Source organism: Schistocerca nitens, chromosome 5, assembly GCF_023898315.1.
Source record: "Schistocerca nitens isolate TAMUIC-IGC-003100 chromosome 5, iqSchNite1.1, whole genome shotgun sequence".
NCBI lineage: Eukaryota > Metazoa > Arthropoda > Insecta > Orthoptera > Acrididae > Schistocerca > Schistocerca nitens.
Window position 1 is genome coordinate 323,838,007 of NC_064618.1, and position 15,810 is coordinate 323,853,816.

Sequence of the window (15,810 nt, forward strand, 5' to 3'; positions counted from 1 at the left end):
ATCAGGAAGCCGATCAAGATCGCCATCGATCGATGCAGAAATTCGAGAATACATTTCTCGTGAACTGTCGTCACTGAGGTCTGCTTCCACCTTGGCTGAAGGCATCTACCCAGAAAGACAAATTGACTCTCAAGATGCATCCAGCCCATTAGTGTCATCAAGTTCTGAACCAAGTTCTGATATTTTCCTTTTGTGGTGCCCTCACCCTCAACTGTTCTTCATTTACAACAACCAATAAGTAATTTATATAATTAAACAAGTCAAAACATGTAAAAACGTTGTCAAACTCTCTAATACCCAGTTTGCACCACGAGTTATTTGATAAAATTAAAAATGATTTGACTACCGCAACGCCAGTCTGTCTTACGTCTGACGTGTGGACGAGCGTAAATACAAGTAATATTAGTTTCTATGCACTGACTGCAGATTTCATAGATGAGAAGAGTGTTCACAATTCGAAGACAGACATACGACAGAAAACATCTCAAAATCAGTTAAGTCTGTTATCCCAAATATAATATCAATTTTCAAATCACTTCCATAACAACAGAAGATGCGTCAAATATGAAATTAACTGCATGCTTCTGAAACTTCCGCACATCCCACGCATTGCACATTCTTTAAACCTCGCTCTGCAACACGCAATTCAGATGCCCATACAGAAAACCGTTGACGAGGTCAAATGAGTTGTTATCTTTCTTAAGGAGGGAGCCTTTGCTTTAAGAAAATTTGCTGAAATACAAGAAAGTTAAAAAAAAAAACGACTGAAACTAAAGCAAGTTGTCCCAACCATATGGAACTCTACTTACGAAATGCTGCAAAGATTTACTTTTTAAAGATCCCATAATTTATTGCCTCGCTATTTTAGATGGAAAATTAATCACCTTTATGGTACAGACTGAAAGATAATGCAACAGCCTTTAAGGATTTTGAAAGTTTTCCATGAGGTAACCAAAGCAGTGTCCTCAGAGGAAGCAGTCTCTCTTTTAAAAATGAAAATCTTGCCAAGATGAATGAAACAGTAACTAAAATCTTTTAAAGACAAAAATAAAGAATATACTCAAGAAATAGCGAGTGGTTGATAATTTTCGTAAAGCATTATCAGAGTGGTTTGGGGTTACCTCCAACAATGAACTCATTAGTCAGGCAATGTTACTGGACCCCCAATTCAAAGGCCAGGATTTTCACACGACAAAACATTCCAGGACTGCTAAGCGGAGGATATTGCAGAAATATAGGCGTTGGTTGTTTAACAAGAAAAAATAAGAGCTCATTTCTCAGCCAGTTATCACTGTGACACATGAGACTACTTCATCTGGTAGGAGCTCAATGAAACTATTAGTCAGCTGCAAGGAAGTCACGACCCAGAAAGAACAGCAACTGTCAAACTGGACAAATATTTAGTGGAGGGATATTTGCCTAAATACAGCAATCCCTTAAATTGGCGGGGAAACAAGAAAACTGCTGTGACCAGCACTGTTTTATTTATTGATTTTATTTATCCATCCGTTGTCAATAAATATTGTATGGATGTTTTCAAGGGTACATGTAAGCCATTTCAAAGAAATGGGACACAAACAATATATACGAAAAGAAGTACAAAACAAAATAATACAATGAAGTTAATAATAATACAATGAAATTAATATAGCCTATATACACCCGTGCTTGTTATTTTAAATGCATAGTCTGTTTTTCATAAGGCTTTAGTTTTGTCCTCCCTAAACGGCAAGCCTTTATACAGGGTGTTACAAAAAGGTACGGCCAAACTTTCAGGAAACATTCCTCAGACACAAATCAAGAAAAGATGTTATGTGGACATGTGTCCGGAAAAACTTAATTTCCATGTTAGAGCTCATTTTAGTTTCGTCAGTATGTACTGTACTACTTCGATTCACCGCCATGATTTCATACGGTGCTGCTAGAACATGTGCCTTTACAAGTACGACACAACATGTGGTTCATGAACGATGGAGCTCCTGCACATTTCAGTCGAAGTGTTCGTACGTTTCCCAACAACAGATTCGGTGACCGATGGATTGGTAGAGGCGGACCAATTCCATGGCCTCCATGCTCTCCTGACCTCAACCCTCTTGACTTTCAATAATGGGGCATTTGAAAGCTCTTGTCTACGCAAACCCGGTACCAAATGTAGAGACTCTTCGTGCTCGTATCGTGGACGGCTGTGATACAATACTCCATTCTCCAAGGCTGCATCAGCGCATCAGGGATTCCATGCGACGGAGGGTGGATGCATGTATCCTCGCTAACGGAGGACATTTTGAACATTTCCTGTAACAAAGTGTTTGAAGTCAAGCTGGTACGTTCTGTTGCTGTGTGTTTCCATTCCATGATTAATGTGATTTGCAGAGAAGTAATAAAATGAGCTCTAACATGAAAAGTAAGCGTTTCCGGACACATATCCACATAACATATTTTCTTTCTTTGTGTGTGAGGAATGTTTCCTGGAAGTTTGGCCGTACCTTTTTGTAACACCCTGTATACACAACACTGCTTAAGTATATATTTACATCACACAACAGCTGTCCTTTAAGTATGTAAATGTAATGAATGATTAGGTAATGAATGATTAGGTACAGATAGAGTATTTTCCATGTTGCCTTTATAAATATCACCAGAAAAAATTTATTGACCTACATAGTCATTTACAGAATAAAAATATTGTTCTACTTGAAATTTTTTAAATTCTGTTTTAAATTTGTTATCATCTTCTAACTGCCTGATGTTGACTGGCAGTGCGTTGTACAGTTTTGCGCCGATATGGCTCACATGCCTTTGTGCATTCGTTCTTTTTGTTCGCTGAGTATGGAGTGCTGCGCTATTACGGGTATTGTAGTTATGAAAGTCGGCATTTGTCTGAAAATCTGCAATGTGGGTCCTGACATACAATACACATTTGTATAATGATGGTATAGTAAGTATTCTAAGCTTTTTGAATATGGGTTTGCATTGTGTCTGTGGATGACTGAGTTATTATTCGGATGGCCCTCTTCTGCAACAAAAAAATTTGTATTAGGCGCCCTGTTGTGGAACCCCAAAATATTATTCCGCATGTGGCAAGAGACTGAAAATAGCCGAAATATGCCATTCTGGCACCCTCTGAGGTACAAACATTTGCAATAATTCTGAGGGCAAAACAGGCTGAATTAAGTTTCTGTGCAAGTTTTATTACGTGGTCATTAAAATTTAAGTTTTCATCCACATGAATCCCCAGCAATTTTGTGGATGTCACTCTGTCTAAGGCTTTGTCACCCCACACCAGATCGAGATTTATATTTTGACATCTTTTCCCAAACTGCATATAATTTGTTTTATTTACATTCAATGTCAACCTGTTTGCATTGAGCCAAGAGTGGATGTAATTTAGTACTTTATCAGCAGTTGTTGGTAGCAATTGCTTTGGTGCGCCGGCCGGTGTGGCCGTGCGGTTCTAGGCGCTACAGTCTAGAACCGTGTGACCGCTACGGTCACAGGTTCGAATCCTGCCTCGGGCATGGATGTGTGTGATGTCCTTAGGTTAGTTCGGTTTAAGTAGTTCTAAGTTCTAGGGGATTGATGACCACAGATGTTACGTCCCATAGTGCTCAGAGCCATTTTTTTGCTTTGGTGCACTTATTATCACACTAGTATCATCTGCAAATATTATTGCTTTGGCTGCATCATCTGAGGTGTGAAAATCATTTATATAGACAAGAAACAATATGGGCCCTAGGATGCTGCCTTGTGGTACTCCTATTTCTACATTTTTTGCCTCTGATATCAACTGGTTCTAAAAGAATTATGTATCATAGGAACATCAGTGGCCTATGAAGGAATATTTTCAAAAGCAGGCAAAATGAGCACTAAGAGAAAGAGACATTGACTAAAATTGGTAAAATTTCATTTATAAATGACTACTGTTCCGGCGTAACATCAAGCGCCGGCACGTCGGCACGAAACGTTACAGCAGAGGGGGCTGTGAGACGACGTCAGCAATTGATACGCCGACTAGGACGACACCACGACAGGAGCGGCCCCTATACGAAGAGAATGTAAGCGCCGCTCCCCCTAGCCGCGGACGCACTGGAAGACGAGCCGTGATATAAACATTATAGCAGCGACTTGTGAACTGTATTATTTGCTTGCATGGAAGTTGTATACATCGAAGTGCACTGGTTATTTGAACGTTGCGATTTGCTTGCGATCCATCTTTATAAATACGTAAAGTTAAGTATTATCTACTTAACTTACTGTAATAAACTCCATTAATAAGATTTGCTTGAATTATTGTCTAGCTATCCGAGAAAATAGCTTCCTAGGCACCCTATATTGAAAGAGTGGGAAGGATACCACGTTGGCCGGAACAACAATATTTATTAATTTTTTCTTTATGGGAACACATCATACAGTAATACTAACTGTAAGTGATGACTGCAGATACACTTCAATTACAGCTGTTATAATTTTTGTATTTTTTTCCAATAAAAGAATCAACACATAACAAGACTCGTCTTCATTCTTAAAATTTTTCTGCTTGATAAAAAATATTTAGGATTTTGTTGTTACATATTTTTACAGCAAACGAAATTTAAAACGCCTATATCTGAAAATTACTAGGGACATAATACAAAATTATTACCCCTCTTTATATGTTCTTTCAAAGGCCCAAATCAGATAAAAATACAGATTTAGTGACCTGAATTAAAAAGGCAATCTTTCTTCTACTTATTTTTGTGGTGGAGGTGAGTGCTGAGTCATGAAAAAGAGCTAGTTCAGTTCAGTGCGTCACCAGTTCTAAACTGATCTGTGAAAAGAATAGTTTTGCCAATCTATACGCAGAACGGTGACGTATGGAAGTTTGGATTTGTCCGGGTCAAAGTGGCAAAGCGGGGAGTTCGCATCACGGTCAGGCACAAATTTTCATTGTCACTAATACAATGTGTAGCTGGAATTTCACCCTGTTCACAAATACAAATATAATTCTTATGTTCCGTACACCTGTTTAGTGCAGCAGTGCCTGTTCCTTCAGATATGCATGCTCGTCTGAAGGAATCTAGATATAATGCCTTGACCTTCATCATATGTCTCTCACTGTTCGAGATTCAACATATTTGTGCGAGTATATGATGTAGACAAAATGACATATGGAAGTTTGGGTCTGCCCAGGCAGCATCCTAGGATACCCAAAGCGGTTACGTCAATCACTCACGTAAAGTGGGAAATCCGGTTTCGAGTCCTGGTGTGACACAAATTTTCACTGTCACCAATTCGATGTGTAGCTGGAATTTCACAATATTTTCAAACACCAATAATATGATTCTTATACCTCACACAGCTGATGGTCGTAGTAATGTCTGTTCCTTCAGACATGCGCACATATCTGAAGGACGTTGCACGGTACATTGAAACAAAAGAGGCACTGCAATATGGGACTTTCACATTCAGACCAGATGTATAGTATGGCATCAAAGTTACCAGGCATGTTAAAAGACAAAACGTATGTAGATTGCATTATTATCTTGCATCTGCTGATCCAAGCGTAACACCATCACTTTTCTCTTGTTGATTCCCATATTATGATGGCAAACATTAGAACTATGCTAGTCTCACAATGACTGTCATTTACTCAGTCCTTCACTGCGCAAAGATTGCGAACTTACTTGCCCATAGGCTAGTACTGTTGCATTGTATCCTTCCAAGGAACCATCAACCAAACTGCTGACACAGGTACCATAAATTTCATCTTGCATTACAGGCATATCAAATACATAGTCATATGTGAATGCCTTATCAGATCCCAGAGTCACCTGCGGCTCTCCTGGGGTCACAGCAGTACATACACGACACATATCTATTACTTCTCGAGGAATCTGTGGTCGGATTCTGAAACAAAAATAAGAAGCATGTTTAGTATTCCAGAATAGATTACTTTTCTGCAGAGCTATGAGTAAAAGGTATTTTAAAGGAACTAATGTCGATGAATTATATTCTAACTTTTACCGGCTAAAAAAGTACGTAATTGGAAGTATCTCAATATTTAGTGCCGTGTAACTTTTTTAGGCGTCAAGGAGGGGGTGTGAGTTGAATGTTCCATGTTCTGTCAACAAGTAGGTGATATCACTGAGGTTAGGCCAGTTCATATTAATAAGATGTACATGGTAAAGGGTAAACAGTTGATTTTGATAATGTTTTGAAGTCAACTTAGACAAAAATTATTTAAACAGGTTCAAAGCCATAAGAATAACACTCAGAAAATTTATTAGTCGTTACAGATAAAACACTTAATATAGGGGAGAAAGATAGTGAAACAAGGAAAGAGTAAGTGGTAAACCCTTCAAAGATCGAAGAACAATCCAGTGACCTTTAAAAGTTTAGCCCCCAGTAGGCCAAACGGCTTCCGATGGATATTTTTACGACCATTGTTCTTAGGCCATGTTACATGGTTGCGGGCGGTACACCATTCCTCGCAGATACATTGGATCGACAACGCTAAAACAGAGCAAATCGGGAGGTTCATTCACGTCCGGACAAGAAAGCTCCTTCCTGCCATATCTCCACGCCGGCCGCTGGTGGCCGAGCGGTTCTGGCGCTACAGTCTGGAAATGCGCGACCGCTACGGTCGCAGGTTCGAATCCTGCCTCGGGCATGGTTGTGTGTGTTGTCCTTAGATTAGTTAGGTTTAAGTAGTTCTAAGTTCTAGGGGACTTATGACCTCAGCAGTTGAGTCCCATAGTGCTCAGAGCCATTTGAACCATGTCTCCACAGTAACCCATTTTACTGCACTGCTTCCACTCATATGAGTGCCTGTTACCATTTCTACAACTTCTACAGAGCTCCAAAGCGATGAGCGTGCTCTTTTAAGGTAGTGATTAATATTTTGTCTCGCGATCTTAATTAAGAAAATGTGTAAATATTTCAAGTGACTTCGTATGGCACGGAGAATGAACGTGTGAGCAACGTTGCTGCGCTATCTGCAGTGGGTGTCATTGGCGCTTCCGGAGATGCATTTGACGCTTTTGGCTACAGCTGTCACTGCCTCACGAGCTATGAGCTATATACGCCAACATTCAGCGCGCCAGGTGTTTACTACGTACCGCGTCCTTGCAGGGAACGTTTCAGAACTCGCTTCGTGTCCTTTACAGGCAGTGAGTGACGCAGTGCGCACTACGAAGCTGTTTGCAACACGACTTGTGACAACAACGGTGGGATGCTGTACAGATCGTAATTCTTACGCCTAGTGAGTGCCTGCAGAACAGTCAAATGAGTGTTCCACAACCAAATAAGCGGCAGAACACTTTTATTAGTTCAACAGAAGTAAGTGTGTGTGTGTGTGTGTGTGTGTGTGTGTGTGTGTGTGTGTGTGTGTGTGTGTGTGTGTTTTATAGAAGCCCTCCATTAAATTTCGGGTATGCAGCCGCGCAAACAAAATTTCTTACATTGATATATAGGCCGCGTATCGTCTGAGGATGGAATACATTTTATTTGCACGGCTGCATGCCCGAAATTTAATGGACTATTCATTAGAAATCCTGTTCAATATCGGTTATAGTACAATCAGTAACAACAGAGGTTGGCAAAAAATATGTTGAACTGAATGTTCAAAATTGATTCGTGTGCTAATGGGTTGGAAACCGCATGTGATCGGCCTACACAACCACAATGATACCACCAGCAAGGTACCTTGGAACGCACACTTTCAGGAACTCATTTGATACAGGATGTTTTGGTGCAGCTCCACAGGAAGTGTTCGTTTCATGGCAACGTTGCGTCGGAAATGGATCTGTCCCGCATCCTCGAACCTCATGCAGGGGTCGCTACTTCTAATGACTTCGTCGCCTATAGGACGCTCACCCCTTACTTTCCTGTTTATGAACAGGTTTCCTAAATAGCTACCAGTCACAATTTTTAAAAATTTTGTTAATTATTTAATACTGTACTTGTTTCGACGTATAACACTACCAAGCAAAAAACGGCAGTACAAAAATATCTAACAAATGTACCTAGATCTTCAAGTACCAGTAATCGTTTTCTGTCTTTGCTTGTGTTTCGGTCTGTTCTGATCATTTGAAATGGCTGTCTTTTTGAGGCGTCTTCATTGTCGTCCATTGTTGTGACTATTCTGTTCATCTGAAATGGCTGTCTTCTTGTGGCGTCTTCACTTTCGTCCATTGTTGTGGCTGTCTGCATTTTTGCTGCCCATTGTTAACACACTTGTGACGAGCATACACTGAAGAGCGTGGAGGAGATGAGAGAAATCTTACTTGTGAGTCTTGAGGCTGTGTCCACTCTCCACAGCAATTGTCTGTGTGACATGGGAAGGCGAGAAAAGCTGATAATAGCTTTGTGAAGGCGTCAATTTTTCTCAAAACGACGTTTGTCTAACGACAAGATCATCGAAAAAGTTGCAATAATTGTCATTTACTGCGATTTGTCTATAAGTAAAAATGTATAACATAAAAAAATAAACTTCAAACTCAAACCGAAATCATTATATTTGTTTGATAACTGCTTCTACTCCTCATAATATTTTAAATGTGTATAATACGCGTATGTAGGTGTGTTTCACTGCAGTTCAATGGAAAATAACTATGCATAAAAAAGAATTACTGGTAGCACAGACTAGTACAAAAGACTATCGTAAAAGTTGTCAGTATGATATATTTTTCGGTGTCAACAAGCATTATGAGTTTAAACTAACTCGTTCGACATTACAGTGAGAGAACGCATTTTTGATCCATTGAACAAGCTAACAATTAACAATCTTCTCTAAGTAACTCGACGGAATGCTGACCGATAACGTCGAAAACTACCGATGTCTCGACAGGTAACCATCCCTTTCATTTTATGGCATTTTCCAATTCGTGACAGGGATTTACGTGTCGAAACACTGGAGTTTTTGACGAAGTTATCCAGCCGCATTCTCGCGAGTAATACAAGAGAATGGGAAAAGCTTAACTCTCCCTTGGGCAATCAGTTTAACATTATAGTTTGAATGCTTCACAGGCTTCATATTCCTAATCAATAAAACCTAGGAAGTTCTCATGCAATTGATATGACTAAAATGTTTCTAAACCACGAGTGTTTAAAGCCAAGAAAGATCATTCACTGTGTTTCAAAGTCTACATCGTAATACCATCTGCTATCTGAGTCCATGCCCGAATCATCTGATGGTAAATTTAGGATGATGCGTTCAAGACTTTTATCTATCTTCACCTCCTTGTGAAAGTCTTATTTCCGAAACTTTTCAGCGTGACACACACTGTGTGCCCTTGCCTGAAGGGGTATGTCGTCTATTGCTTCATGCACAAGACTTTCAGTATCTGTTATCTTTGATGTCCCCCCCCCGCACGCACACACACACACACACACACACACACACACACACACACACACACACACACACACACACAGCTTGTAACCAGTGCGCAGATTAATTCCATCGGTTTATCCTGACACTAATATGTGGGTAAACGCAAAACTGTGTGACCACATTCACATGCAAAAAAGTCAAATTTGTACATTCTGTCGCTTGACTTTTATAAAGTAACAAGCTACAGGAGTTCAGTACGAGTCTGACTTATATTGTCCGGAATATTTTTGTTTTGCGGCCAGAGCACAATATCCCCTTTCCTGATACTCGTACTTCGTAATTCCTCTTTAACAGCTGAATGATAACTGGCACGGTAGTTACTATGACCGACTTCAAAGTTAGGTATGGCAAGAACTGTTCAGTGAATCACTTCTTGCAAGTGACAATGTTCATTTCCGAATGGTAGTCACTACTGTTTTTCTTACACCTAAATAAAAGTTTACTCTCAGGAACCATATCAGAAGAAGAGCATGCAGAGTAAGTATCCGAGAATCTTCTTCTATGGGAACTTTAAAACCGCCAGTCCCATCATTCATTTTCCAGCAGGTATTCATGGAATGATTCTGATTCACCAATGTTTCACCAAGGTAACACACTGTAGAACTACTTCCTCCTCTTGTACCGTGCGTCTTTATAACGGACGTCGTTCGTGCTAGGTATTTTAAAATTATTTGCATTGTCGAAGCGATACCTTTGAAGCCAGTCTGCTCACATAATTCTAAAAAGTTTTTGTGATGTTACATATTCCCTTCTTATATACATTTCAAACTTGGAGCGTTTTAAAACTTCGTTGTCAAAACCACCTACTTGTGTCACAGGTTTCTTGCGATTTAGATGATTTTCAGGCGACACTAAAATTTTTCTGGGGTTTCTACAGCTCCGACACTTTTGTTTACTATTTTCTATATAGTTCTCTTGCTAACACGTGCTTCTGCAGTTCGTTCTTGAGTCTCCAAAATGTCAAAAGCTGAAGTACCGATTTCAGTTTCACATTTGAAGAAGTTGTAAATGCGGGACGTACACCTTGTGAACGGCTTGTGAAGCATCTTTATTAAATCTACATGATTACTCTGCATTTCTCAATTGTATGGCACAGCGTTCGTATAACCACCAAGTTATTCCCCCTTTCGAATAGTGCGCAGGAAACACGACCGCTTTAATCTTTCCGTGCGAGCTCTAATTTCTTTTATTTTATTATGACGATCAGTCCTCCCCTACGTAGATGGGTGCCAACAAAGTATTTTCACACCCAGAGGAGAAAGGTGGCGACTGAAACTTCATGAGAAACTCCTGACACAACGAAAAACGCCTTTGTTTCGATCATTGCCACCGCAATGCGCTTTTGATATCCGAGGCAGTCTCTCCCCTACTCCGCGAAAATACGAAATGAGCTGCCCTTCTTTTAACTTTTTCGATCAATCCGATCTGCTATGGATCCCATCCCCAACAGCAAAAATCTAGAAGAGGATGGAAAAGCATACTGTAAGTAGTTCTTTAGTAGACCTGCTGCATTTTCTAAGTGTTCTGCCAATAAACTGCAGTCTTTGGAACACTTTGCACAACGCTATCCATGTGATAGTTGCATTTTAAGTTATTCGTAATCGTAATCCGTAAGTATTTAACTGAATTTACAGCCTTTAGAATGGTTTGTTTTATCCTGTTAACTGAATTTAGCAGATTGCTTTTAGTACTCATGTGGATAACTTCAGACCTTTCATTATTTAGTTTTAATTGCCGCTCTTCTCACCATACAGATATCTTGTCTAAGTCGTTTTCTAATTTGTTGAAATCTCTGATGACTTTGTAAGATGGTAAATCACAGCATCATCTGCAAACAGTCTAAGACGGCTGCTCAGATTGTTTCCCAAATTGTTTATTAGATCGGAAACACGAGCGCCTATAACACTTCCCTGCAAACTCCTGATATCACTTCTGTCTTATTCGATAATTTTCGTCGATTACTACATACAGTGATCTTTCTGACAGGTAATCACGAATCCTGTCGCACAATTACGACAACACTCCACAGACATGCAATTTAATTAAAGTTGCTTGCCGTCACGTAACATTTTCATTTGGAAATCACACTAAAACATGTACAGATAGGCATTCACAGCTATACTGCTACAAGAAAATAACATCGACATCTGAATGAATAATTCGGTCGCTCTGTGAATGAAACTGCATTGTCGCAAAATACGGCAACAGCGCAGCATTCGGGAGAGATTCTCTCTCAGTCTAGTTCGTAACTCGCAGCTAGCCGCTTGGAAAGAAAATGAACATTGTTGGCTGCAAGCTGTGAGATGTGCAGAACAGCTGAAAATAAAAACGCACAAGTGCCGCAACACGAGATGGCATGGACTCCTGCAATGTCTGAAATAGTGCTGAAGGGAACTGACCCAATGAATCCCTCAAGGCTGTCCGGAAATCCGTAAGAGTACGAGCGGGTAAAGATCTCTTCTGAACAGCACGTTGCAAGGCATCCCGGATATGCTCAATAAAGTTCATGTCTGGCGGCCAGTGGAAGTGTTCAAACCAGTGGAAGTGTTTTAACTCAGAAGAGTGTTCCTGGAACGACTCTCTAGTAATTCTGGGCGTGCGGGGTGTAGCACTGTCCTGCTGGAATTGCCCAATTCCGTCGGAATACACAATGGACATGAATGGATACAGGTGATCAGACAGGATGCTTACGCACGTGTCACCTTTCAAAGTCGTATCTAGACGTATCAGGGGTCCCGTATCACTAACTGCACATTCCCCGCACCATTACAGAGCCTCCACCTGCTTTAACGGTCTCCTGCTGACATGCAGGGGTCATGGATTCACGGGGTTATCTCCATACCCGAACACGTCGATCCGCTCGATACAACTACAAAAGGGGGGAGGGGGGGCAGCTCATTACAGAGTAAAAAGTCATAGGTCAACCTGGTATGCAGGATGGTACATTTCCGCCGGGAGAGTCGCAGCGAAGAACGTCACGTTGTGGGCGTCTCCCTGTTCGCACGAAGTTTATTAGACATAGGGATGCCCCCCCTCCCCCCCCCCCCAAGAGTCGGCCCATGTCTGAGCTACCAGTGGGGTCACGGAGAATGGGGAGGGTAGATGGCTGCAAGTTCTCTTGATTTGATGCCACTTCGTAGACTTCTGGGGGCCCGCCGCTACTAACTTATCCAAACAGCTTCCCTGTTATTACCGAGGCTGGGTAACCTTCACGTAGTTTTCCACAGTACAAAATTCCAAGAGGGGCACCAATAATCGAATCTAGCTTCGAGTCACTATCCAGAAACGCTCACCACCGAATCACGAACGCAGTCACTCCGCCATGCAAACATGCGTACGCATCGGAAGATTATCTGTATTTTATGAAGATGATTTTGTGCGTTTGTTTACTTCTTAGTCGCTTTAAAAAGCAAACGAAAACATGTAAAACAATTTTTTTTTAATTAGGACACCGGAAGTTTGCTGTTTTAGACACACCGCGTTACTTTAGTAAAAACAAATATCTGTTTATACATTGCTTGTAGGCGGATATGAATAGTTGTGCTGTCGTTCGTAAGTACTAAAATGTTATGGACTGTACAACCTGCGGAAATTAAGCGACTAAAATGTGGAATTTACTTAACCTGAAAACGTATCTTGCTATTTTATTTAAAAGCAGTAAGGTACATTATAGCGTTGTACTTTTACGATTATTTGAAACTACTGCCCACACTTCTACGGAAAATAAGCTAGAAAAACGGCTATCATGTGACATTGGCCGACTACACGCTTGATGTCAGTATCACAAGTGCACTGGCTTTAAGCTGTGTATTTGCATGTTGCAACCCGTGTCTGAAGCCTTGTTGCTTTTATAATCTATGCTGATACTATGTTATTAACACATAAATCACACTGCGTTGTAAGGACTCCTGGGATATTATCGTCATGCTGTTGAAGTAATCCCTTAAGGCAACGCTGTGACTACAGTGACAGGCTCCCAAACTTCGGTACTGATATTACGAAACTTGGAAAGGCTTTTAAACCAAGCGATGGTGTCACGAAATCGCGCAACCTGCCGCTCCTAGCCAACACTATTAAGTCACGGCTTGTCGTCACTGCAGCAGGCGGTGACGTTTTCAAGTATACAAACGCAGCCGTGCCTTTCGCCGCCGGGAAGACTTGGCACCATTCCTACGATTTCCCTAGTTACTGCTAAAGGATGCTTCTAAATCACAAGGCTGTGACTAATGCCAGGCTATAGGAATTCTTATGACTGTAGTCCTCTCAGAAGACGTATACAATTACCATTTCAAAAACAGTAGAAGACCTTAGCATAATCGTGGATAGGCATCCAGATTGGGAAGAACTGTTGCTTTTTGCAGGAAATCTCTCGCGCCTACAGTCAATCCAAATATTTAGAAGAATATTTTCAGCTCAAGATTTACTGCCGTTTTTAGTCCCACCGAATCGTTACTATTGTGATTTGCTTCAACACGGCAGAAATGGCGAAAACTTCACACGACTCGGGCTAGCGATGAATGCTTGCGTACGGTATGTGTGCCACATTTGGCCGTTTGATCACATCAGCCCTGCCTACACTTTGGTTAGATGTGACAGGGTAGGTAGAGTGATTTTCGCTTCGCTCTGCTTACTTCATCGGTTTCTTAGTCAGCAGTGTCGTCAGCACCTCTCCTCACATATCAGATAACTAATGTCATTCAACGACTGAAATACCAAATCGAATATGTCAAGGATCTTGGCTGTACCTTTGCACAACACTAAGTTTTTCTCCATCTCCTTTTCCATTTCAACCATACGACTAAGGAACGAATTACCCTGCTACGTGCGTCGTATTCAAAACCATGCCGCAGATGAGAGGCGATTAAAGCTTTAATATTTTGTCATCGTCGTAGCTTCCGTCTCTATGCGTTTTTCATCTCCATTTCTGTTTTCTTCTTTTTGTCTCAACTGCTTATCTTACCCTGTTACTTCTCGCTCTGCCTGTGACTAGTAAACATCTTCACATTGATTTCTTTCGCACTGCTGTCAGGAGTTTTTGATTATATGATAGCGGAACAAACACTGGTAGCAGTTACTTCTGTAAAATATCTGGGAGTATGCGAACGGAACGATTTGAAGTGGAATGATGATATAAAATTAATTGTTGGCAAGGCGAGTGCCAGGTTGAGATTCATTGGGAGAGTCCTTAGAAAATGTAGCCCATCAACAAAGGAGGTGGCTTCGACCTATACTTGAGTGTTGCTCATCAGTGTGGGATCCGTACCAGGTCGGGTTGACAAAGGAGATACAGAAGATCCAAAGAAGAACGGCGCGTTTCGTCACAGAGTTATTTGATAAGCGTGATAGCGTTACGGAGATGTTTAGCAAACTCAAGTGGCAGACTCTGCAAGAGAGGCGCTCTGCATCGCGGTGTAGCTTGCTGTCCAGGTTTCGAGAAGGTGCTTTTCTGGATGAGGTATCGAATATATTGCTTCCCCCTACTTATACCTCCCGAGGAGATCACGAATGTAAAATTAGAGAGGTTAGAGCGCGCACGGAGGCTTTCAGACAGTCGTTCTTCCCGCGAACCATACGCGACTGGAACAGGAAAGGGAGGTAATGACAGTGGCACGTAAAGTGCCCTCCGCCACACATCGCTGGATGGCTTGCGGAGTATAGATGTAGATGTGACTACTCACGTTCGACAAGAACATAATGAGAAATGTTAATAAAGCCAAAAATTCTTATGCAGTCTTCATCTATTATTCTAACTGTTATATCTACTCACTGCGGAAGTCTGGTTAGCTGTAAGGACGCCCAGAGCCCCTTAATCTTGTCAGGTGAAATTAATTCATAAATAAATAAATACATTAATCTAAAGTATGCTTTATTTATTTGAAGGTTTCAACATGGTTTCGATGCAACTGGGCACTTCTGTATAGGCCTACTGGTGTACAGTTTCTGGGTAGGTTCCCTTAATACACGTTCAAAAAAATCTGTTATCCACACAAACGAAAATAAATGTATTTTTCAATAACAGTATATACATTTTAGTAAGATATGGGGAAAACTGCCACAATTTTAAATTTTCATCATTTGATATCTATCTTACCGCAAGAACTGAAAGGAAATTCTTATAGTACAATTCTTATGATAATTTTTTAATACTGCATATTTTGCTAACAATGAAGCAGTTCCTTGTTTATTCCCTGCAGTCATCACAAAAATGCGAAGCGTCTATTGGATGACAAAAACATACATTTTCCTTGCGCCAGGAAAATCCGATAAATGATAAACAAATCCTGAGTTACCATCGACATTTTTGACTACCACAGCTATTATCGTGGGGTCAAAAAAAAAAAAAATAAAAATAAAATAAAATAGCTCTGAGCACTATGGGACTTAACATCTATGGTTATCAGTCCCCTAGAACTTAGAACTACTGAAACCTAACTAACCTA

General features: G+C 40.7%; 1 protein-coding gene across 4 annotated transcripts in view; it reads right to left on the reverse strand.

Annotated features, from left to right (window-relative positions):
• Window positions 1-15,810, reverse strand: part of LOC126260249 (kinesin-like protein KIF21A) — a 532,099-nt gene that overhangs the window by 200,286 nt on the left and 316,003 nt on the right. For all 4 annotated transcript variants that reach the window (XM_049957568.1, XM_049957567.1, XM_049957569.1 and 1 more), the window contains exon 2: window positions 5,661-5,883. In XM_049957568.1, coding sequence (XP_049813525.1) covers window positions 5,661-5,883 — 223 coding nt within the window. The remainder of the gene's footprint in view (window positions 1-5,660; window positions 5,884-15,810) is intronic.